A 24851-nucleotide genomic window follows, 5' to 3' on the forward strand; every position below is an offset into this window, starting at 1 on the left:
AGTTTGCATGCAAAGTCTAATGTCCTGGGTAAGATTCCCTATTACCCATGTAAAGCCAGATGCACCAAGTGGCACATGAGTTGGGAGCTCTTTTTCAGCAGCTGGAGGCCATGGTGTCCATTCTCTCTTCTGTCTCTTTTTGCTTGCTAATAAGTAAGTAAATAAATAAATACTTTTATTTGACCTTCCTGCTACTTGCAAGCCACTTTGAAGTCTGTGTTTTTCTTTTTTAGTGCACTCTGCCACATTTTTTAAAGGAGTTACACTATTTGTATCCATTTTATCAGTGTTGACTTGAAACCTCCAATGACTGCCTTTTTTCTGTTCACACTCCAAGTTCTAGATCATACTAGTAATAGTTGTTTGGGAAACCCTTAAAGATCTGACACTAAGGTACTATATAGGAAATGTATCTGGACACATTAATATCTTTCCATACTTGACTGAGTAATAATAAATTCACAACTTACCTTAGTTTTTCTTGCTACAATGTGCATTAAATTTTGTTTAATAACTGTCCATTGACAATAAATTCTTTCATTTCAACCTTAATAACTAGCATTACTTCTCAGTTCACACATTATACACAAAACAATAATACATATCCAGGAGGTTACATAGTGGCTGTCCAGGGATAGTTTGCATTGGACTGAGAGTCAGGCGCAATCCTGAATTCATTCTGGAGGAAGAGGAAAGAGGCTGGAGTCCTTCATTGTGGACATTACCTGAGAAAGCCTCATAACTAGTGACTGCTGAGTGGTCAGTGTTTCTTCCTTTATAGTAACAAAGTGTGGAGATTACATCTGGAGTGACAGATCAGATCACAAGTTTGTTGTTTCTGACAGAATTTAGTGTATTTTCTGGTGCTATTGTTGATTGGCACAGATAATGGTCAATGTGTGCCTCTGTGTGCTGCTAGGTGATTGTGCACTGCTGTAACTAGGTATGGACTCGTTCTCTCTCAACACTTATGTTCAAAATGGAGCAACTCAGACAGAGCTGTTGCTTTATAAATGGAGTAATTCCATTTTAGGCTCTGCCTGAAAGCTGTACCCCACCTCTTCTCACCAATGAAATTAATTTTCTCTTTTATTTAATCTGAATTTTATTCTCTCATTTAAAAAACTTCCAAACTTTCCTCTCCCTGGCCTCATTGAAAGTAGCATTTGGATTGCTGTGGTACATGGAGAACAGCATGTTCTTGCTGAGGTGGCAATGGAAACTTTGCTTATTTGTTCTTGGCACATTATTCACTTTCATAGTTTTAATTTACTCCTCCATGTGTGGAATTTTAGATTCTTCAGAGGCCATTTATTTCCCAAAATCTGCTTTCTACTTACAGCTTTCTATTGTTTCAAATTTAACATGAATTAGAAGTCTTAATTACATTACATTAAAACCTATTGTGTTTATCAGATTTAACCTGTCTTGTTGGTATAAATAGCTTTATTTTGGGCTGGAGAGATGGCTTAGCGGTTAAGCGCTTGCCTGTGAAGCCTAAGGACCCCGGTTCGAGGCTCGGTTCCCCAAGTCCCACGTTAGCCAGATGCACAAGGGGGCGCACGCATCTGGAGTTCGTTTGCAGAGGCTGGAAGCCCTGGCGCACCCATTCTCTCTCTCTCCCTCTATCTGTCTTTCTCTCTGTGTCTGTCGCTCTCAAATAAATAAATAAATAAATAAATAAATAAAAATAGCTTTATTTTATCCTCTGTGCATGACAGACAAATCTCAAAATTCTGATAATTTCTTCTTTTCAACAGTAAACAGTGTTTTCTTTCCATTTCCTTAAATATTTGTCTACTTAAAGACATTATCACTTATAGGTTTATAATTCCAGGGACATTTTATTTACCTTCAAAAATCACAGAAAATTTAAAGAAAATGCATAACTCAAAGTTTTCTTAAAAAAAGAAACAAACAAACAAAAAAGAAAGAAACGCAATCAACAATAACATAAACCAGCAGGCAGGCTGGTGGCTGGCACCCCCAAATCAAAATCAAGCACTAGAGAAGCAGAGGAAGGAAAGCCACTGTAAATTCAGGTCCACTGTGGTTTACATAGCCAGTTCCAGACCAGCCAGAGCTACAGAAAAAAGACTCTCTGAACCCATCATACCTCAAAAGGGCTCCGGCTGAAACTAAGGAAAATTAGCAAAACAAGCAAGGGTGCTCTTTTCCTGAAGAACCAGATACCAGCACAAGGGGAAGGAGACCAACACAGAGAAAAATCAACTCCTACCAAATCAGAGAGCCAGAACCTCAGAGGCCCCCAACACCTCATCACTGAAGCAGACCAAAAATGAACCCAACATGGCTCAGGGAAATTTTGCGGAAGAGGGGGCGGAAAGAATGTCAGAGACACATGTTTGGTCAGGATATGCAGAGACATTTATCGTACCAATAACTGTGGGCTAACTCCACAAGGCATGACCCATGTACCTCAACAAGGAGGGGCCAATGGGGAGGGGGTAGGTCATGCATTTTCCTAATAATGGTACCAAACTGCCTGTATTTGCTGAATAGAAAACTAATTAAAAAAAAAAAAAGAAAAAAGAAACAAAACAGGGTTCAAGAGATGGCTTAGCAGTTAAGGTGCTTATCTGTGAAGCTTAAGTACCCAGGTTCGATTTTCAGTACACATATAAGCCAGATGTAAAAGGTGGCACATGTGTTTGGAGTTTGTTTGCAGGTGCTAGAGGCTCTGACATGCCCATTCTCTCTCTCAATCTCTCTCCCTCATTGCAAATAAATAAATAAAATATTTCAAAAAAAGTAAGACTAATAGAAAAAAAATCTACATTTGCTAAGATTTTAATTCCAATTGTTGCATAACTTATTTTTAACCAGTTTTTAAAATTTATGTTTTCTTTTAATAAAAGACCCTAAGCAAGTTAAATTTAATAGAGCTTATTGAAACAAAATTTATTGTTAGGCATGTGTGATTGTCTGAATGTGTTAGTATAAAATGCACGACCCTACAGACCAGGTGTTTTATGAAAATTGAGCTTGTAACTTCAGTTTCTATCAGATAGAGCCCTGGTAGACAGATAATGTCACTGCTGGGCTGATCTTAGGGTCTAGCAAGATGTTGTGTTTGTGGACAGATCTAAATTCTGGCTTAAAGGCATGGAGAGAGCAGTTTCAGCTGCAGCGTTTTACTTCTGTAGTGCTGGCGGTTAGTGCTGTATCCCTGGTTAGATCTAGGAAAGGGAGACATCTTCTTCTGCACTGATGGCATTCTCTTGGATTTTGTTTATTTTTATTTATTTATTTGAGAGTGACAGAGAAAGAGAGAGAGAGAATGGGCGCACCAGGGCTTCCAGCCACTGCAGATGAACTCCAGATGCGTGTGCCCCCTTGTGCATCTGGCTAACGTGCGTCCTGGGGAATCGAGCCTTGAACCAGGGTCCTTAGGCTTCACAGGCAAGTGCTTAACCACTAAGCCATCTCTCCAGCCCTCTCTTGGATTTTGTAAGCCTGAAATAAAGCCATTCCTCATATAAGTTTTGTCTGATTGGGTGCTTGTTCCAACAACAAGGAACTGAATGCAACAACACCCCCTCAAATTGAAAGAATTCTAGATAATTCTACTCAGTAACATGGCCAGTGACCAAATGTAAAAGTACCATCAGAAAGAATATGATTTGACTATAGTTATTAGAGTATCTTATTTAGACAAGATTTGATCAGTTGGTTGTCCAGCTTTTGGAAATTATCTATAAAATACATTTAATACTGTTTACTTACTAACATTGTATGTGAAGATAGCTTCGGGTCACTGGCCTGCTTATTTAATTTAATAATTTTTTATTACTTATATACACAGTATGTATACAGTCATGTTGATACCATCAGTAGCTTCCTCCCTCTCCTTTCCCCCCACTCCCTTCCTGCAAAGACCCTCCTTATTGGGGAATATTGGTTGTGCATTGTGGGTTTAGCCATAAGTTATGGGTAAGAGGCAATGTCTCTGTGCATAATGACCTGACATGTGGCTCTGACATTCTTTCTATTCCCTCTTCTGCATTTCCCTGAGCCATGCTGGGTTCATTTTAGGTCTGCTTCAGTGATAAGTTCTTGGATATCTGTATCTCTGGATATCTGGATTGATAGGAGTTGAGTATTCTCTGTGTCTATCTCCTTCACCTTTGTGCTGGTACCAGGTTCACCAAGAAAGCAGCATTCTTGCTAATTTCCCCAATTACACTTAGTTTCACCTGGGCCCTTTTGAGGTATGTTGGGCTGGTTATCTCCTTAGGATCTGCATCTACCTGAAAAAGAGAAGCAAATTCTCCAATGGAGAGTGCAGTTAGCATCAGATAAATGGGATAACCATTGTTATTTTAGAGAAAATTTAATAGGTGTAGGCCTTCTTGTAGCCCATGATTTGTGGGAACTTGATACTAGAAAGAAGGCTCATTTTTGGATATGGTTATGACTTGATTCCCAGCTCCAGCTATGGGTTCTGTTCCACTGAGCAAATCAGTTAGACAAATCAAGAGCAGTTTGTTTCCCACCATGTCTGTGTGACACTGTTGCACTTGTGTGAGCATCATGACAGGTTGCTTGCTGCTGAGTATCTTAGACCATGAGTTGCTTGGACATATGTTGGTCATTTTCCCCCATTTACTCATGTAGCACCTTCTAGCACTAGACTAGCCAACTGTCTGTGTACTGACTCTCTTCCAAATTACAGCCAGGTCACTCCATGTTCCATACCAACAGCATATGATGTCTTCAGCAGTAGGGTCTTATCACTAACCTTTGGTGGGTCATCAAGTACTATGACAGAAATCTGTCTTCTTTTGGAAAACCTTGCAGGTCTCTCTGATCAACAACTCATTGTAGATATTAGGCACATGCTGGTACTGGGAGTTACAGGCCAGCACCAAAGAAATGAAGGAAGAAAAAAATAGGTAATATAAAAAAGATAGAGAGAAGACAGAGAGAGAAACAAGTGAAAGTTAAGGTCAGCCTTCATCATACCTTCTAGGGCCTTGTGATTCAGGTGTTCCCTCTAAGTACAAGACTCTTCATAATTCCTTTATATAACAACTTTTTTCTCTCTTTCCTTTCATTTTTCTTTTCTTTTTCTTCTTTTTGTTCTTTTTTTTTTTCTTTTCTATTTTTTTTTTAATTTATTTATTGGAGACCAACAGACACAGAGAGAAAGACAGATAGAGGGAGAGAGAGAGAATGGGCGCGCCAGGGCTTCCAGCCTCTGCAAACGAACTCCAGACGCATGCGCCCCCTTGTGCATCTGGCTAACGTGGGACCTGGGGAACCGAGCCTCGAACCGGGGTCCTTAGGCTTCACAGGCAAGCGCTTAACCACTAAGCCATCTCTCCAGCCCTTCTTCTTTTATTTCTTTTTGAAGTAGGGTTTCACTGTAGCCTAGGCTGACATGGAATTTACTATGTAGTGTCAGGCTGACTTGAACTCACCTTCCCAAATGCTGGGATTAATAGCATGTGCCACCATGGCTGGCAACAACTTTCTTTTTAAAAAACTATTTTATTTATTTACTTATTTACTTGAGAGCACAAAAAAGAATAGTATGGTGATGTCAGGGCCTTTGCTGCTACAGATGAACTCCAGATGCATGTGTCATATTGTGTATCTTGTTTTATGTGGGTACTTGGGAATCTAACCCATATCAGTAGGCTTTGCAAGCAAGTGCCTTAAACACTTAGCAATATCCTTAGCCCAACTAACAGCTTTCTTTTCTTTAGCCTTTTATGCATCTGTGCCCTATGTCTTCATCAATATTATTTGCATACTTGCCTTTCTATGACTATCCAGTCTCTCAAGCTCAAATTATCTAGCACTTTTCATAAGTACCACTACCCAGAAAGGGTGTGGAAGTTACTGTCATATTTCAGTAATTTGATGTCATTGAGCACTAGTGCAATAACCGAGGAAACATTGAGGGATAGATAGACCTTGTTGATTGTTTTGGGAAACAATTTCTCACTTAAAATCAAATTCATCCCTAAATTCTTGGTTCACCGTGAAGGTTTAGTAAAAAAGCATTTTCTTTAAAATAAATCACCTTGCATTCTTCATTATATTAATTGACTTATAATTCTGTGTTTCTTTTATTTGGAACTGATTTTTAACTTAGCAGTATAGTAAATCTGCATGTTTTAAACCACAAGATTTACATGCAACTAGAATCTCTTTATAACATCTTCATAGTTTTGACATGTGAAAAATTATAGTGGAAAAATAAAGACACAGGCAGTCAGAGTGGTTTATGAGGATAATTGTTATCCATTAGATGTAGAATTCTCAGGCATCTAACACTCGTTTTTCAAACATCTTGCAATGTAATATTTTCTCATTTGTGTATGCAGGCATGTTGCATACATGTGTGCTCAGAGCCTAGGACTGTGTTACAGAGGACAGGGGTAAGAACAAGGCATGTTGGCTCTCAGTTTCTGTTTTCTCTTTCTGTACTTCTTTAGATTTTCACAAACTAGAGGTCCACTTAAATTTCTGTTCGTTTTTAAGATTTCTAAATGGAGTAATGCAGTAAAAGTGCTACTTATCATTATTGGTTAAGATGAAAACCAGAATGGTGACCCCTTGTCACATGGTTTACCAATGTTAGAACCATAGTGGCTGTTTGTATCAGTGGATCTATATCATGCTATTGAACAAGAAAAACCATTCCCTGCTCCATGTGAGCCTTGAGTTAGGGTGTCTGTCATCAGAAGCTCATTTCATGTTTACCTTTGAAACATTAACTGACAGACATCACTGAAAAGTCACAAATTTTGTAATTTATATATGCATGTATATGTAGTTTATATATCATAAGGTGGTTTATTTTCTAAAAGGTATTTCTGACTTATTTATCTTTTTTAAAGAATGTAAATCAATCCTAGATGACAAGCCAGGAAAGTCAATCACTCATATAGGAAATGTGATATTTTCTAATCATGACATTTAATTTTAGTAAAGTGTCATTTTTCTACTGAAAATTGGAAATTATTCAAATTTATACTGATTTCAAATTGTTTTGAAAAGTATGCATTTCCTAAGAAAGTCAGTACACCCTGTAGGTTAGAATTCTTACTGCTAACTACTGTTAAAGAAATGGAAATAATTATTGAGGTTATCATCAATAGTAGAGCTAATCAGACTGGGTATAAAGCTCAATGGGTATGACCATTTGCTGCACAATAATAATATGATGTGAGTTCACTCTCTAGCTCCATATAAAAAGCCAGTATGGGGCTGGAGAGATGGCTTAGCGGTTAAGCACTTGCCTGTGAAGCCTAAGGACCCTGGTTCGAGGCTCGGTTCCCCAGGTCCCACGTTAGCCAGATGTACAAGGGGACGCACGTGTCTGGAGTTCGTTTGCAGAGGTTGGAAGCCCTGGCATGCCCATTCTCTCTCTCTCCCCCTATCTGTCTTTCTCTCTGTGTCTGTCGCTGTCAAATAATATATATATATATATATATATATATATATGCCAGTATGGCTAAGGATGCCTATAACCCTAATACTGAAGAGCTGGAAACACATCCTTTACCAGCCAGTCTAACATAAAAACAGGCAGGTACCTCCAGATTCAGTGAGAGACAGAGCAATAGTGGACACTCTTCTGGCTTCTGCAAGCAGGCCCATGTGATGTGCGCATCTGTACAGACATGAATATACATCCCTCTACACACACACACACACACACACACACACACACACACACACACAAGAACAATCAAGGACATTTTCTATCAAAACAATATATAGAGAAACTCTTCAAATATTCTTATTCAAATAGTGGTTTTAGAAAGCTGCTATTGAAAATAGAAAAGGACCTAGAATGCATACCGATACTAGCTCTTTGATTTAGGCAAGGGATGTAAGAGGCCTCTAAAACAAATAATTGTCTGGCATCCCTAGGAGCAGTACTTCTGCCCTGGCCAGCGGGGAGTTGAACAAGGACCCAAGGGGAAGTTAACCTGAATGGGAGGCAAACAGACACAAAAAGGAGACCATGCTAGGTGTTTGTCAAAGCCTCGAGATTTATTCAGGCAGACATGGCTTATATATAGAAGATGGAACCTTTTTTTTGGACAATGTTTACATGCCTAAGGTCAGTTTCACCAGGGTTAATCCAGGTTAATCCCTCTATCAGGCGCCCACTAAACAATGCTTTGGGACCAAGATTAGGAGATTAGAGATCACCCTAGCTCCCAAGGTCAAAGCACAGCTGCAGATCACAAGATCTCCTTTGTATTAAGAGATAAGAGAACACCCTTAGCTCTCACGGTCAAAGAGCAGCTGCGGCTCCCGACATACTTCATACATTTCTGTGGTGCTGAATTCTACTGTTTTATTAGACACATGACATTCACTAGATGCTTTTTTAAAAATGTTTTTATTTATGTGAGAGAGGAGGGAGAGAAGGAGGAAAGGAGGGAGAGAAAGAAAGAGAGAGATACATAGTGGCAGATATGTAGAAAGAATGGGCAAACCAGAACCTCCAGCCACTGCAAAGGAATTCCAGACACATGTACCACCTTGAGCATCTGACTTATGCAGGAACTGCAAAATTGAACCTATGTCCTTGGGCTTTGCAGGCATGTACATTAACTGCTAAGCTATCTCTCCAGCCACCCTCCCCCACTTTTTGTTTTACTATAAATTAAATCTATTCTCTCTTTAAATATGCTTTGAAGACCAGGAGTCTGAATGATTTGTGCATTATTCTTAATTTCCTTTTTGAATTACAAAAGTTTAATTTTCTAAATGTAGAAATATATTCATATCTTGCCATCAAACTTTAAAATTTAACTTGTTGATTGCTTAGGAACTGTATCAGTCCCACACGTTCTATTCAGAAAGCTAGATGAGGTTTTGAGTGGGAACTGCACTTGATTCTGATTGAGGTTCTCAATCGTTTCATTTGCCTGTGCTTAGCTCTCTTCAAATAATACTAGGAAAAGCTGCTGCTATCATATATAAGTATTGATAGATTTTTAACTTATGTCTATTTCAAACAGATTTTTCTCAACTTACTTAGAAATGCTCAGAAATATTTAAGTGGAAAGCAATGGAGAATCTGATTTCTTAAATGATCCCCCCCAAGAAAACTATTTAGTAGACAGTGGATGATTTATATGATATAGTTTTTGGTATTGGACTGTATAATTTTTGTTTGTTTATAACTACTTAGTATATGAAAAACGTTACCCTATTTGATGAGGTAAAGATTCTTTGGGGGAAAATAATTCTAGCTAAGTTACACACATACTACAAATGGCACTGTCAGTTTATACAGATTTTTAACCTCCAGTAATAATGTTATTTTGATAAATTATTCATATTTCTACATTGTGTACCTTTTAAAATTTGCATATCTGGCAGCAAATAGGCCCTTCTTTTAGACTTCAGTCCCCTTGGTCAGACAGGATGGCCAAAGGCTGCTTCATGATTAATTTCATCTCAGTAGGGTAATTATCATACTAAAATGAAGAAATTCCCCAGAAATGTTCTTTATTGGAGCATAAGTTTAAGAGGCTTAACCTAAGAACTCGTAAGCACTTAGCAACTTTTCACTTAAGTGTAACCCTTTTTGATTTCGAGAGCATCTGCATCTAAAATTAAACCACGGTTTTATAAGAATAGAGGACAATGCTTCTTTAGCAGCTCATTGGACTGTGAGATAAGCAGTTATTGAATTTAATTCTAACCAAAACAAAAGAGCTGTACACATATTAAGTAATCAAAATGATTTTCTGTTAGAGTCAAACATGGTGATTACTACCTGTAATCCCATAACTTGGGAGGGATGCTTGAGGTGCATTGACTGCCATGAATTCCAGGCCAGCCTGTAGTAGTGAATTCTAGGTCAGCCTGGGGTCAAATGACACCCTGCTTCAAATAATAAACATACATACAAATAAGCAGAAAATACAAACAAATAAAATAAAAGTTGATTTTATATGTTGGTCCAAATTTCAATTGCTTAACCAATGAATATGAATTTCCCTTCTAGTTTATGTAACAGTTATCAAACTTTTTTACATTTAGTCATCAAACATAACCACAATCTAAATGTCCTGCATATTATAGAACTAGGAAGAAAGTTCACTTTAAAAATGTTTATTTTGGGGGCTGGAGAGATGGCTTAGCGGCAAAGTGCTTGCCTGTGAAGCCTAAAGACCCTGGTGCTAGGCTCGATTCCCCAGGACCCACATTAGCCAGATGCGCAAGGGGGCACATGCATCTGGAGTTCATTTGCAGTAGTTGGAGGCCCTGGCATGTCCATTCTCTCCCTCCCTCCCTCTCTCTCTCTCTCTCTCTCTCTCTCTCTCTTATTCTCTCTCTCCCTCTTTCTCTCTCTCTCTCTGTCTGTCAGTCTCAAATAAATAAATAAAAATAAACAAAAAATGTTTATTTTGGACTGGAGAGATGGCTTAGTGGTTAAGGCACTTGCCTCCAAAGCCAAACCCAGGTTCAATTCCCAGGACACACATAAGCTCCCACAAGAGGGCGCACACTTCTGGGGTTGGTTTGTAGTGGCTGGAGGCCCTGACATAACCACTTTCTCTCTCACTCTCTCTCTCTTTTAAATAAGTAAGCAAATATAATATTTTTAAATTTATTTTGAAAATTAGTAAAAATATTTTTGATTCATAACTTGAGTCCTGAAGATCTGTTTATCTTATGTTTAGTCAAAATTTTCAAATAGTGAAAAATGCTGATGCAATCTGATCACACAATAACCTATGCAAAATCTAAAATTTAAATATAAAAGGCATTCTGCATAATATATAATCAATGATCAAAACACATAAGAGTGTAGTTAGTAATTGTGTAATGTCATACTTAAACAGATTCCCAATTTGATCTCATATTAAATTGGCCAACTGGAAATTTTCTCTTTTATCATTAAATTTTCTATGCAATTTCTTTCTGTTTATTCAACACAGTATTTGCACTAGTTTTTTAGGTGATAGAGTTATGAAAATAGGTAATAATTACTTTCCTTTGGGAATTGATAAGCTAGCAAGAAGGGATGGCTGTGTAAATAACTATGTGATTACACCATGAGATAGAAGCCACTGTTGAGCACAGATCGCTGTGCATTAAGAAATGGGCCAAAGGAAGACTACAATATCAAAACTCGTTTCCTGCCTCATCACTTGCTACCATTCATTCTATCTTCCTTTTCAAGTTGTTACTTTGTTTAGTGGAATCTTCATTTTTTATTGGTTGTTATTTCCTGAATTGAAGGAACTAATATATTATTTTAGGATTCTTCATGGCTGATTGTGAAATAGTAATTGATCTCTTCCATCTTCCTCTAAAAAGCAGAACCATAATAAATTCAGTAAGTTTTTTCCAGTCAGGATAACCCTTAGAGAAAAAAAAAAAAAAAAAGGTTTTTGTTTGTTTTTTTTTTTTCAAAAATACTAAGTTTGGGCTGGAGAGATGGGAGATGGCTCAGTGGATAAAGTGGTAGCAACTCAAACTAGAGTTCCTAAATTCAGTTTGATCCCCAGACACCAAATAAAAAGCCAGAATCCATGACAGTCTTCTATAATCCCAGCACTCTGATGCTGAAGGCTAGATGGGAGGCAGAGACAGAAGGATTTCCTGGAAGCTGGTAGAAACAGCATGAATCCCAAGAGACAATTTCCAGTTCAAGTGAGAAAGGAAGTCAGAGGACTGAACAGAAAGTTATCCTCTGACCTCTCCAAGGCACTCATACACTCTTGCTTAGGACCATGCACACTAAGTGCACATTTTGATGCTGAAAATATTGTACCTTACAGTAGCTGAAGGTATAATGCAAAATTCTTTCTATAGATGAAGCTGATGTTTTAAAACAAATATTTAAATTTTTACTCACAAATCAATTCCTTATTAAAATAACTATAGTTTGGGATTTTTTTTTCAGTTTTTTTAAATCAAGCTTTTCCATTCCTATGGAATCAAGAAATTGAAACATTTGGCTGACATAATGCATGAAAATGTATGGATATAAATGCAATATATTTCATGACTTTAGGAATAGTAACTAAGTAATTTTCCAAGTAAAGAACTTCCAAGTGAATTATATTGATATTTTAATTTGGGCTCATAATGCCTGAATTTACAGTGAAGATTTTTCTATTTTTCTATCATTCTGTGGTTCTGGAGTTTGAACCCCAGAACTTACTTATGCTAGACAATGATTTTGCAGCACAAGTTAAAATTTATCAATATCATAGTTATAATCTTTAGTTGAATAATACTGAAATTAATCCACCATTATTCAAGTATCTCTGCTAAAAAACATTTATTAATTATCAAAACATAACAAGATAGCAAATTCATTTCAAATCTTCTGTGAGGTGCTAGTAGTAGAAAAAAGTATAGAAGAAATAAAACTAGATGATGCTTGGTAACTTATATATGTATGTATGTATGCACCCAACATATATATATATAGATAGATAGATTCTATTTTCATGATTATACTATTTTGTTCATTTTACATGTTTGGAATTATCCCAAGTAAAATTACTTTCTTTATTAAAAGGCAGAAAACAAAAGGAATCAAGAACTCTATCTGTGAGAGAAATGTGTCTGTCTGGACTTAATGTCTTTTCTTTTGGTTTTCTTGTGTTGTACAATGATGGGCTCAGCATTGAATCTGCCTTCAATCCAGAGGTTTTGAATTTGGCAATGCTGTATACAAGCAGATGTGATATTTGATCCTTGCTACACATATCCTTGATAACACTGTGACTGCTAATACTGTTAGATGGGTGCAATTTGACAGAGTTGTTAAAAATGCATTTGGCTTTAAACTATTAGTTTCTACTGCCATGTAGTTCATGTAATCTTTTGTGAACTAATATGAAGTAACTTAAAAGCTTATGCACAGAGAAGGAATATGTAAAATTGCTATTTACTTCCATTACATTAATCATTTACAAATGGACATTACAGAAAACCTTCTATGAAATACACTTTCACTTAGGAATAGTATGGATGGTGCTCTATGTGCATAGTAAATGGATGTGTTTTTGGAGGAACTATGTGGGACTATGGTAGTTCGAATCTATGTCTCTCAATAAACTTGGGTGTTATTGACGTTGTTTGCAGCTTTGGCCCCTAGCTGGCAGACTCCTGCTACACTGGGGTGAGTTACTGGGGGTGGATCTGAATTCCAGCCTAAGACATGCACAGTGAACTCTGCTGGAATCCATGCTTCTGTTGCAAGTTGCTTGCTTTTGGTGGTGCTGGCTGTGTGGTTTTGTCTCTCTGTGGACCTGTGAAAGGGAGTCAGCTGCTTCTGCTATTATGGAACTTCCCCTGGATCTGGAAGCTTGAAATGAATCTCATTCCTCCCATAAACTGTGTCTTGTTTGGGGGTTCATCCCAGCATCACAGAGCTGACTATGACAGGGACAGAGGTGGGGAAGCTCAGAGAGGGAACTATAGAAGAGCCCAAGGGAATGACGCCTAAAATGTGTCCAATTCATGTGTGCACAGCAAAATAGAGGCAGGTGAATTCACAGGCAAAGAAAAGACAACCAGCCTGACAGAACATGCAAATGAGTGTGGAGCAATCAGGGACAAGTTGCTGAACCTGATTGCTGAGGTGGATGCAGCTGACAGAAATGCTGAATGTCAGTAGAAAAATAACAGGACCCAAGAAAGCACTTCCAAGTCCCCTGTGTGGTGGATGATCCAATCAAACCCACCAAAGGGAAGTTCTTGAGGGTCAGTGATTTCAGGAATACATAAGAAGAATCAGAGAAAGGAAGGAAGGAGGGAAAGATGTAAAATCAATTATAAATTGCCAAATACTATACTAATAGATGATCAAAAGTTTTACCATCAGTGCTCTACAATAGTACTATATGTTAAGAACTTCAAATTCAAGGAGTAAAAGCTTTGAAAGTTTAACGATTTTGATGGTCTTTAGGATGTGTTCTTTTCTTATATTTTTCTATTTACCAGCTACTTCATAAATACTCACTATGTAGTCCCAGGCTGGCCTTGAACTCACAGCAATTCTCCTTACCTCTGCCTCCTGAGGGCTGGAATTAAAGCTGTGTACCACTATGCCTGGCTAATATGTACTTATGAGTGTTACTCACATTAATGTAGGAAGGGAGGAGTACAGACAAATACATTAAGAATTGTATATACACCTGTAAATGTTGAGGACTTATTTAATGTGACCATCTATTCTGAAGTAGACAAACTCATACAAGAATGTTTGTTAGCTTGGATAGTTCCTCCTGTAAAACTATGTCCTTTACTTCTATATAAGGTCTTGGTAATAGAATTTAATTTTTGGAAATACATATGTTATATGTAGAAATAACCATGATTACAATTAAAATCATATGTAGATAAAACAAAATGAAGAACTAACAGCTTCATAATGGTGATTATGATATAAAAGAATACTTCTCTCTCCAACTAAAGGAAAGCAGGAATTAGAAACTGAGTATCTTTTGTTTATCCAGAAAACATGCAACCTTAGCTTGTTATGTTAATACAAACTTGTTCCCTTATAATTCCACTAGTGTTGCAATTTTAATAATTGTCTGATGGATGAATGCATATGACTATCAAATCTCACTCCCTATATTGTTAAATAATTCACTTTTCAAACATGTAATAAAAACAATCAATCATGAACCATTCTAAGTGAGTTGTGAAATGAAATCTTATTTTTTAAATCTTTTTTAATCTTAATTTTTATTCTAAATAATGTTTGCATGTTTATCACATAAGTGTTTTTGAATATTATTTGACTAAAATTTCTGAACTCAGGAGAAAAAAAGTTATAATATAAAACTTTTCCACTGTCTGACAACATATATTGAAGCACATGGTCATTATTCTGTAGAGAATTATGTGCTAGAGAAAAGTACTACAGTTTGAAGTAGGCTGTTCTGGATTTTATTATCATATTGAGCAGCTGTTAACTTTTAGTCATCCACTCTATTTTAAAATGCCCAATCGAATTTCAAAGGCCTGGTAATGTGGTGATTTTGAGATTTTTAAAAAATATTTTATTTAGTTTGGAGAGATGGCTTAGTGGTTAAGGCACTTGCCTGCAAAGCCAAAGGATCCACATTCAATTCCGCAAACCCACATAAGCCAGATGCACAAGGTGACACATGTGTCTGGAACTCATTTGCACTTGTCCTTTCTCTCTCTCTCTCTCCCTCTCTCTGTCTTTTTCTTTCTCTTTCAAATAAGTAAATGAAAATAAAATATTTAAAGACATAAAAAATTATTTTATTTATTATTTAGTTGAGAGATAGAAGGAGTGAGGGAGAGAGAGAGAGTGAGTGAGTTTGGCTACACCAGAGCCTCTTGCCACTGCAAACAAACTCACACTTTGTAAATCTGGTTTTACTTGGGAACTAAGCAATCAAACCTGGGTCATCAGGTTTTTCAAATGTTGCAGTCAGGTTCTCATTGCTGGCAGAAATCACCTGACCAACAGCAGCTTATGGGGGAAAATAAAAGGTTTATTTTTGCTTCAGAGTTGAGGCAAAGCTCCATGATTGCAGGGGTAAACCACAGCATGAGCAGAGGGTAGACATCACCTCCTGACCAGCATCAGCAAAGAACATCAGTAGAAGAGTGTGCCAAACACTGGGAAAGGGAAACTGGCTAGAATGCCCACAAGCCTGCCCTCAACAATACACTGCCTCCAGGAGTGGTGGTGCTTGCCTTTAATCCCAGCATTTGGGAGGCAAAGGTAGGAGGATCACCATAAATTCGAGGCCACTCTGAGATTACATAGTGAATTCTAGGTCACCCAGAGCCAGAGTGAGACCCTACCTTGAAAAAAAAAAAAATTATCTCACTGCAATTTCCTAAATTACTTTATTTCTTAAGAATAATTCTGTCAAAAACAATGTTGATTGTGTATGCACACAAAGTGCACACAATACAATGTGTACACACACACACACACACACACACTGTATACATATGCAAATAAAGCAATGCCTATGTTGTTTTTTTTCTTTCTTTTGTATATTTTCCTCTTTAAATTACTCTAGTTCTGAAACCGTTCTTCATGGTAACTCATTTCACTTTTTTCTAAAGAGCCTGGAAAATCTACTGAATCCAAACAAGGAACTACAAAAGTTGCAGCACAAGGTAAGCAATAAAACAAAACAAACAACAGAAAAGCAACTGCATATTTTCCTCTTAATTCCATATTGTTTTATTGACAAAAAGCCAAAGCTGTTAATTGCAGAAGATCGCCACCTGCTGGATTGTTACGAAAACATATTGTTAGATGAAGTTACCTATTACAAGTATTTTCTCTGCCACTGTAGCAAGTACTATGGAAAGTGACACCAATTTTGTAGATGAACAGCTTAAGGAACTAATAATTAGTATCATGCTCCAAGTTTCAGACATTGAGCATTTAGACATATTTCTATAGTAATCCATATAGATATATAAAATTATAAGCAGATGTTATCTACCGTACAATTTCCAATGTTTTGTTTATGTCCTATGGTTTATCTTCCACTAGAAGAATACATTGGGATGTTACTAAATGAGCATTACTTCCTAAATGCACCCCTGCAAAAATTTGGTTCTGTATAAGACTAGAAAATACATCACTCTAACTATTTTTTTTATCACTTACTAATATATTTGCAGTCTCAAAAATGTTATATTGTAAAACCAGGAAAAGTAAGTTGAAAAAACAAGAGAAAAGATGCCAGTTGTATGCCCTTGTCACTTATTAAAATCTCAGATGGCACCGTAAGGAACTAGGAGGTAAAATTCTCATTGGAGAGGATCTTCATTTCCTTTTCTGTGCTAGATGGTACAACATCAAGCAGTAAAAGAGATACATTTAGACTGTAGCATGATTGTTTCAGGGTAGAAGGCCCTTATTGCAGACTCATTAGCATATAATGTGACATGATAAGTGAGGGAACTTATTGCATCTGACCAAAATGTTATTTATGAACAATATATGCTAGAATAGTTGAGAACTATGAAGCTGGTTTAAGTTTTCATGTTGATTATCAGTTCAATAAAACTATTTCTTTTGTATGAAACCTTTGATATGGAATGTGACAAATATTTATGGAAGGAGAAAAATTGAGTGAATATGCAAACCAGAGTAATTTTCTCAAGCAAATGACTCCTGGCTAAAAAAATCATTGGTGTGTGTGTAAGCATGTGTGCCTTTTGCTCATATAATGCAAACACTTTAGGCCTTTTCTGCTTTGATAACACTTGTGAAGACTGTGGACAGATGTAGAAGTCTTACTTAGGGCAGGGATTAATTTTACTTAGGCTTGATAGTAAAAGAGTTTAAGAGGAAGAAACTGAAGGGATATATGGAAATTTATTTAATTTCTGGTCAAGGCTATGGGCTCTACATTTTGTACATTAAAACAATATGGAGCAAGGGAGCTTCAACATTTATTCTTGGAGTAAAGGATTTCTTGCTGAATAAAAAGTATCCTGGAGTCTCTACATCATGTTGAACGTATCGTGGTCAGGGAGGTAGAGGGACATGCTGATGAGCACACTGGTCAATATGATTTTGTGATACTGCTGAGAGGGGCTACCTAAACAAGGGCTCAGAAAAGCAAGAATCAGGTAATGGCACTGCAAACCTCCATAGGTCTTTCACACAACATGCACATAATTAGACCATGTAAGAAACACCTAATATTTATAAGTACCCTATGTGAAAACAAAACTTAACACACTGGTAGTAAAACTTAACAAAGTTGACAGATATTTGAGGTGACCAAAGTGCCTGACATAAATATCACTACACTTACCGTGGATATGGAGATGTCAAACATTCTGTAGAGACTAAATGCTGTATGATATAAGACCAGGCCATTTTTAGTAAATGCTGAGACTTAAGGATAAGGAATGATTATATTTGAGTTTAGGTAATGACTAGGATTTGGACTGTTGGAGAAAAACCATTGTCACTAGAAATATTGCTTAATTAAATATATATAAAAAAAATGAACCATAGCTCTGAAAGGTCTTGTTGTCAGTAAGACACAAGAGAATGATCACAAGTAGGATAACTGCAATAGTATAATAGAAAACATGAAAATATGATAATCATTTTGAAACAATATTTGATGGGTTGTATAAAGGAAAGATTTAAAACAATGCTGAAATTTGGGGCCTGAATAAAATGAATTATGATCATTATTATAATAAGTCCATGAAGCTGGAACTAGCAGAGAAGAAAAGGATTTGCTTTTTTGGTGTAGCTTAATGTTGACCAGTAATCAATCTAAGTGGTGATTCTTTGGTCAACACTTAAAATTTAGGTAGAAGAGCAATCCCATTTCATAGTAGCATTAGTTGCTTTATTCGTAACTGTGACTTACTACCAAGCAGGAAACAACTAAAGGAAAGATTGTCATGGCTTGAAGTTTCAAGGAATGGCGGCAAAACTAGAAGGCCAGCAGGTCACACTGGAGCAAGGATCAAGAAACAGAACACGCAGGAAGTGAGGCAAGGCTAAAACCTCAATCCCTGGCCCCACTGGCCCACTTCTTCCACCAAGGCTTTGCCTGTTAAAGGTTCTACAACCTTTCCAAATAGGGGCCAAGTGTTCAAATGCATGAGCCTTTGGGGAATATTTTACATTCAAATGACAAAAGATATGCATTATATATTAAATTATGTTGAATAAGTGATATGTGACCCTCAGTACGGAAATGGATAATAAATATCTTTTAAAACCATTTCAATATGATGACTTGGGGATATCTGTTGAAATTAAAATACCTGAGGAAATGTTAAAGGCATAACAGAAATCAAGTTAAAAGTACAGGAGAGTGGTCAAAACTGACAGATACCTCCATCACAGCATGCAAATCTCAGGGACTATTGTGGAAGGGGTGACAGAAAGAAAGGAAGAGCCAGAGGATGGATAGGAGTGCTTTGGAATGCTGTCTTTTGGGTACAAAGTGGACTTTGACTGACACTATCTGCCCAAGATCTGCTTAACAGGAGGGGAAATAATGATGTCAAAGAAGGAGTTCAATTGAAGGGTGCAAAAGAGGATTGTGATAAGCATACATTGTGTTTTCAATAAGAAGTTTAAAAAAAAAACCCTCAGCTTAAAAGATGTTATATGTGCCATGCATCAATATATTGCCATGATTTTATTCTGTATACATACAGCTAATATTAAGTGTCCCATATTCTGCATAAAGAAGATAAAGTGAAAATAAAAGTTAAAATTGTAAAAATAAGTAACTCTAGCCTCACTGGAATGTAAAACTTAGAGCCCAGGTATCATTCTTATGTTTACTCAGTAACTTCATCAACTACCCAGGCAAATAGCCCAGCTGAGTAGATGAGAACCAGGCCAGCAGAAGTAAGGGTCAGAAGGACCCGTGTAACACAGGCATAGACTGTTCGGGAAACAACTGGACTCCAGCACTAGGTTTTGATTAGTTTCTGAGCATGGAGCCTAGCTTGACAGATCACCCGACCTTTCAGAGGTCAAGAAATAAAGCCATCTTTCTTCTAAGGATCCAAGGCAACACAAGAAGGAAGTATGTTAGGAAAGTCCTGACTCATTCCCTGAACACTTTTCCACTGGCTCCTATCGCTGAAGCTGAACCTGTCGCAGAGCCAGAATGGGACACTGAGAGCGTTCACACAGGTCCCATCTACCCTCAAGCAAGGATGGCGCTCTTCCTGGACTGCTTTAGAAAGGATGGGGTTGATCTAGCTACAAATGATTTTGTAAATTCTTGAGGGAATATGAGTTTCAGAGACTTTTCTCCATGAAATTCACAGCAAAAATGATCTAGGGATGGACAGAGGACCTAGGTTTGATTCTCCAGGTCCCACGCAAGCCAGATGCACAAAGTGGCACATGAGTCTGGAGATCATTTGTGGTGGCTAGAGGCACTGAAGCACCCTTTCTCTCTCTCTCCCTCCCCCCCCCCCCTCTCTCTCTCTCTCTTCCTCCCTTTCTCTTGCTCCTTCTTTCTCCCTCTCTCTCTCTATTCCAAAAATTAATATTTTTTAAAAAAATACAAGTTTACAAAAGTGATCTTCTAAATGTGCTTGCATTCTCAGCCCACCCTCCAGCACTGGTCAAGGGTTTAGTTGCTTTGCTTTTCAGATGTGGTCTCCTTATTCGTTTATCTTTAATACTTTCTTTGGAGCCTGTGACTTATTCTTTGTCCAAACTATAGTAGACTCATGCTTTAAGCCCAGGCTTACTTTGAACTTAAAGCAATCCTCTTGCCTCAGCCTCCTAAATGATGGAATTACAGGCATGTACCACTATATCCAGCTGTGGAACTAGGTTGATTTTTTTATAAGAGAATTTAGTATTTTAGGTCATTTATTCTATATGATGCTGCCAAGGACCTTGAAATAGCCCATTCTTTTATTTGTAATTGTCTAGTGTTTGATCTGGAATTTTGCTAAACTTCAGGAAACATTGTGAGATAGAAGATAAACAAGTACAGCCATCCCTTTCTAACACTTGAGAAGTCATTTCACTTCCTTTCATTATTGTATAATTGTAGACAAAATTGTGAATTATATTACCAAAATGTGTAATTGTTGATTTTGAAAGTAATACAGTTTTGATAAGGTAAACTCTCATATTCAAAGAGAAAAACTGACAATAATCATGTCTATAGAGTTAAAGTAATAGGAGTTTCTGAAATAGTATCATACTGATTTTGAATCTACTGGGTACTGTCTATATCATTAAGCTAATTTTAGTATTAGTATTCAATAATGTCTTCACTGCCATCATCATTGTATTATTGCAATAAATACAATTTTAACTTTAAAATTATAAACAATTTTATATTTTATATATCAGCTTAAACAACATTTAAAGAAAAAAGTCAAAAAGTAAGTTGTAAATTCAGTTGTTTTTTAAGGTTTACTTATTTTATTTATCTGAGAGTGAGGCAGAGTGAGAAGAATGGGCTCACCAGGGCCTCCAGCCACTGTAAACAAACACATTTGACACCTTGTTCATCTGGCTTACACGGGTCCTGGGGAATCAAACCTGGGTCCTTTGGCTTTGCAGGAAAGTGCCATAACCACTAAGCAATCTCTCCAGCCCTAAAGTCAGTTTTTTACTACAAAAGTTAGTATATTATGAGCATTTAAAAATAGTATATAATAAACTGAAATGTATGATACTGCCTTTCTACCATTTGTCACTCTCTTCTTAGCTGTATATATAATACTTTATTTTGAAGATATAAAAATAGTACATTGTTAATTTTCATTTAATGTATACACTATAACTTCTTACTATATTGCATACTGGAGATTATTTAAATTTAAAATGAAAAACATACAATAAATATTTAATTTTTACAAAGGGAACACAAGTGGATCTTAAATTCGGTAGGAAAGGAAGAAGAAACTGTCTTGGTAGGATTGGCGAGAAAAGCCATCGAAAAATAGTTTACTGAAGACTTCACAGCTAACAATGGGCAATCTGGGGTTTTAGCCTAGCTCTGCTTGATTCCAAAGTCATCATACAGTTTTCTAAGATAAATTCAGATTTTCCTGTGGAACGTATATAGTAGAGATGATCTGTGTTCAAACTGAACCAAAAGGGAACATTCTTTTTTGTTGATGGATTTTTTTTTCTTGGAATCCAATTCTGCTCTTATTTCTTATTCACTGGGTCAACATTTGCAAGTCATGTTAATGTCTGAGGCTGTTTCTTTTTAAAGACTCAGTGAGTTCATGTTCCTGAATGCTCATTGGCAAATGCAGCATTGCAGAGCACATATCTATCATAGTCATGAATGTTGTCTCCAATGTGTTTCCAGCCTTTTATCTCAGTAAAATGGCATTAGGGTGTGATGCATGCACAATCTCAGATGCAGTAATTGGCTTAACACTTCTCTTAATTCAATTTGGCACCTGAATTATATTTTAATGAAAACAAGTGCACTTTTGTGGGTAATCAACCCTTCCCACTGATGGCTTCACCTGAATGTGCCAGGGGACAGCCATAAGCTACACTTTGCTTCCACAATTAGGTTTAGATGCACAGGAGATAAAGGCCATGATAAAGGAAGGAAGAATTCAAAAGTGATGCAAGTGGTTATGACCTTCTATTCTGTGAACAATAAGGCATAGTTTTATAAGAAAGAAGATGACATATTCATTCTACCTTTTTAAAATTCTATATTTAGTTTATTATTATTGAAATGCATATTTAGACTTTACACAGGAATATCCTTCAAGAGCTAGGTATGGAAAATTTTAGACTATAATTTGCATTTTTGGTAAATACATAGTTTATGTTATATGACCTTGTAAGGGTAATTGTGCTTTTTTTTCTGAAATAATTAGAAACTCAGCATAGAATAATATAAAACTCCAGGAGCCATGTATGGCCACACATACCTTTAATCCAAGCATTTGAGAGACAGAGAAAGGAGAATTGCTGTGAGTTCAAGAACAGTCTGAAAATACACAGTGAATTCCAGGTCAGCGTGGGTTAAAGTGAGACCCTACCTTAAAAGACATACTATGAATTTATCTGAAATATATACTCATAAAATTGACTTCTTTTTAAAAATTTTTTGTTGTTGTTGTTCATTCACTTCTTGTCCTTGTGACTCAATAGATATTATTCTGCTTTTGTATGACCTCATTTTCACTTACAATTATATTTTTGCAGATTTGGGTGGGTTAATTGTGCATAGATGAGCACTGAATTTATAAGTACATGGAAAACAGTTTCATGTGTAAGCAATATTCTAAGGAATTGTTGCCTCATATGCTTTAACATTGTTTTCCTTTCATTATTTCAGCAGCAGCTAAAAAGGATGAAAAGAAGGAAGGTATGTTTTATGTGAAATCCCACTGTGCTTTTTATTAGAACAATTTACAAATATGAACAGTTGGTTTGACTGTTCTGACATATTCTCAGCAGACTGTTGGATCTATTATGTGCATGCATTTCACACATTAGTGTGCCTTTTCTCTTTCACCTTACAGAAAAGGATGAGCTAATTTAAAAATATTTGGGGAAGCCTTCCTTGAGACACAAAGGATAAAGCATAGTTTAGCTAAATCCCAGCCCTCCTACTGTTGGAAAATTCACTCATTTTTATATATTCATCTGTATGTCTTGGAGACATACAAGCTGATGCTATACTTTGCTATACTAAGCTGCTAATAAGTTATAGTTCATACCCTACCCTTCATTTTTCTGTTTTAGGATGGTATGGTATGGAGCAAAGTAAATATTCTTAAGTAAAATTTATACTGCATGGGGTCTTATAGCCAAGAAAGGTGTTATTCAAGACCATTCAGATCAAGTCTATTCACAGAAGAGAAAGATAGAACTCAGTTCTATTGAAACCACAAGCCTGGAGTATTCTACAAGTTTGTGTGAGACAACAGAAAATACTGAAAGATACTGAGCTGAGGATAATGAGTGTGATCGGGCCAAAATTATCTTTAAAAATATTTATTAATGTAACATTCCTACTTAAAGGGATTAGTAACTAGAGGTGCTATCTTTTTTTTGTTTTTGTTTTTGGTGAATATATTCCAAAGTGTTGACTCTCAGATCCTCACGCAATACATTTCTAGGTTGTAGAAGGTATATTTCTCAAGGGGCAGAAAAGATATTTACAGTTTGAAGGTTGCTAAAGCAAAATCTCTAAGAAACCAGAGAACAGAAGATTAGAAATCTGTCCATAGGTGGTAGAGGGTAAGGGAAGTTAGGGCTTTCCAGGGCCCACCATCCTCCAGAGATTTCCAATGCACACTCTTACAGCCCTTGCATAGCTCTCCACTGGTGCTAGTTAATCTAGACTGATTTTGTTTTTTTTTGGTGAAATAGTATGCAGATGCAAGAAAACACCTCTAATGCTGAAATGACAACTATATTCCAATTAGTATTCATGTGATAACAATATAAGAAAACAACACTTATATTTTATATTTAATTTCATTAGAATGTTTAAATACAAGTATAAATACTTATGAGTTGTATCTGTTTCAGTTAAATAGGAAACTAAGAGTTAATATACTTTGAGATAGGGGAGAACATAGTTATTATTTCTTTAGAGAAAGAAAACGATGGGCTGATAATAAAAACTCTAGGACAAATTAATGTTTCTATCGAGAAAAATAGTGGAACTAAACACCCCCATATACAGTGGATCATTTGAAATTTTGAAAAACCTATTCCAAATACTGCAGATTCTATTTAGAAAATATCTGAAGCTGGGTGTGGTAGCACATGTCTTTAATCCCAGCATGCAGGAGGCAGAGATAGGAGGATAGCCATGAGTTCAAGGCCACCCTGAGACTACATAGTGAATTCCAGGTCAGCCTGGGCTAGTAGAGTGAGACCCTACCTTGAAAACCAAAAACAAAACAAAACAAAATGATGGAATGAAAGCCAGTCAACAAAAAAAGAACCAACAGACATCATATAGAATAATTGTGAGACAAGGAACTGTAGCTTCAGCCTCAGTTTTTCTCTTACATCCTGACATTAAGACCTCTGTAATCTCAGTTTGATTGCTTTCTTGTTTAGTTCTTTCTAAGGTAACTAAAAAGGTAATCACATTAGCAGTCTTGAATCCTTTAGTGGTAACCGTACATTGTCATTTGTGATCTCATGTTGTTTCTACTAACATCTTGTGTTAACTAGAGCAATAACTTCTGAAATCAGATATTTCAAGTTTACCAATGGCATAGCAGAGACCCTGACACTGTTCCCATGTTTCACTGAGGACAAAAAGTAGTTTCTTAAAAAAATAAAATCATCTTATGCTCATTATGATGAGACTATTACTGTTAATAATAGATAAGTATTGCTGACATTT

At 36.6% G+C, this 24851-nt stretch overlaps 1 protein-coding gene across 1 annotated transcript in view; it reads left to right on the top strand.

Annotated features, from left to right (window-relative positions):
• Window positions 1-24851, top strand: part of Trdn (triadin) — a 444085-nt gene that overhangs the window by 260905 nt on the left and 158329 nt on the right. The window contains exons 14-15 of the mRNA XM_045159783.1: window positions 16090-16143; window positions 22818-22847. Coding sequence (XP_045015718.1) covers window positions 16090-16143; window positions 22818-22847 — 84 coding nt within the window. The remainder of the gene's footprint in view (window positions 1-16089; window positions 16144-22817; window positions 22848-24851) is intronic.

Source organism: Jaculus jaculus, chromosome 9 (assembly GCF_020740685.1).
Source record: "Jaculus jaculus isolate mJacJac1 chromosome 9, mJacJac1.mat.Y.cur, whole genome shotgun sequence".
Classification (NCBI taxonomy): Eukaryota; Metazoa; Chordata; class Mammalia; order Rodentia; family Dipodidae; genus Jaculus; species Jaculus jaculus.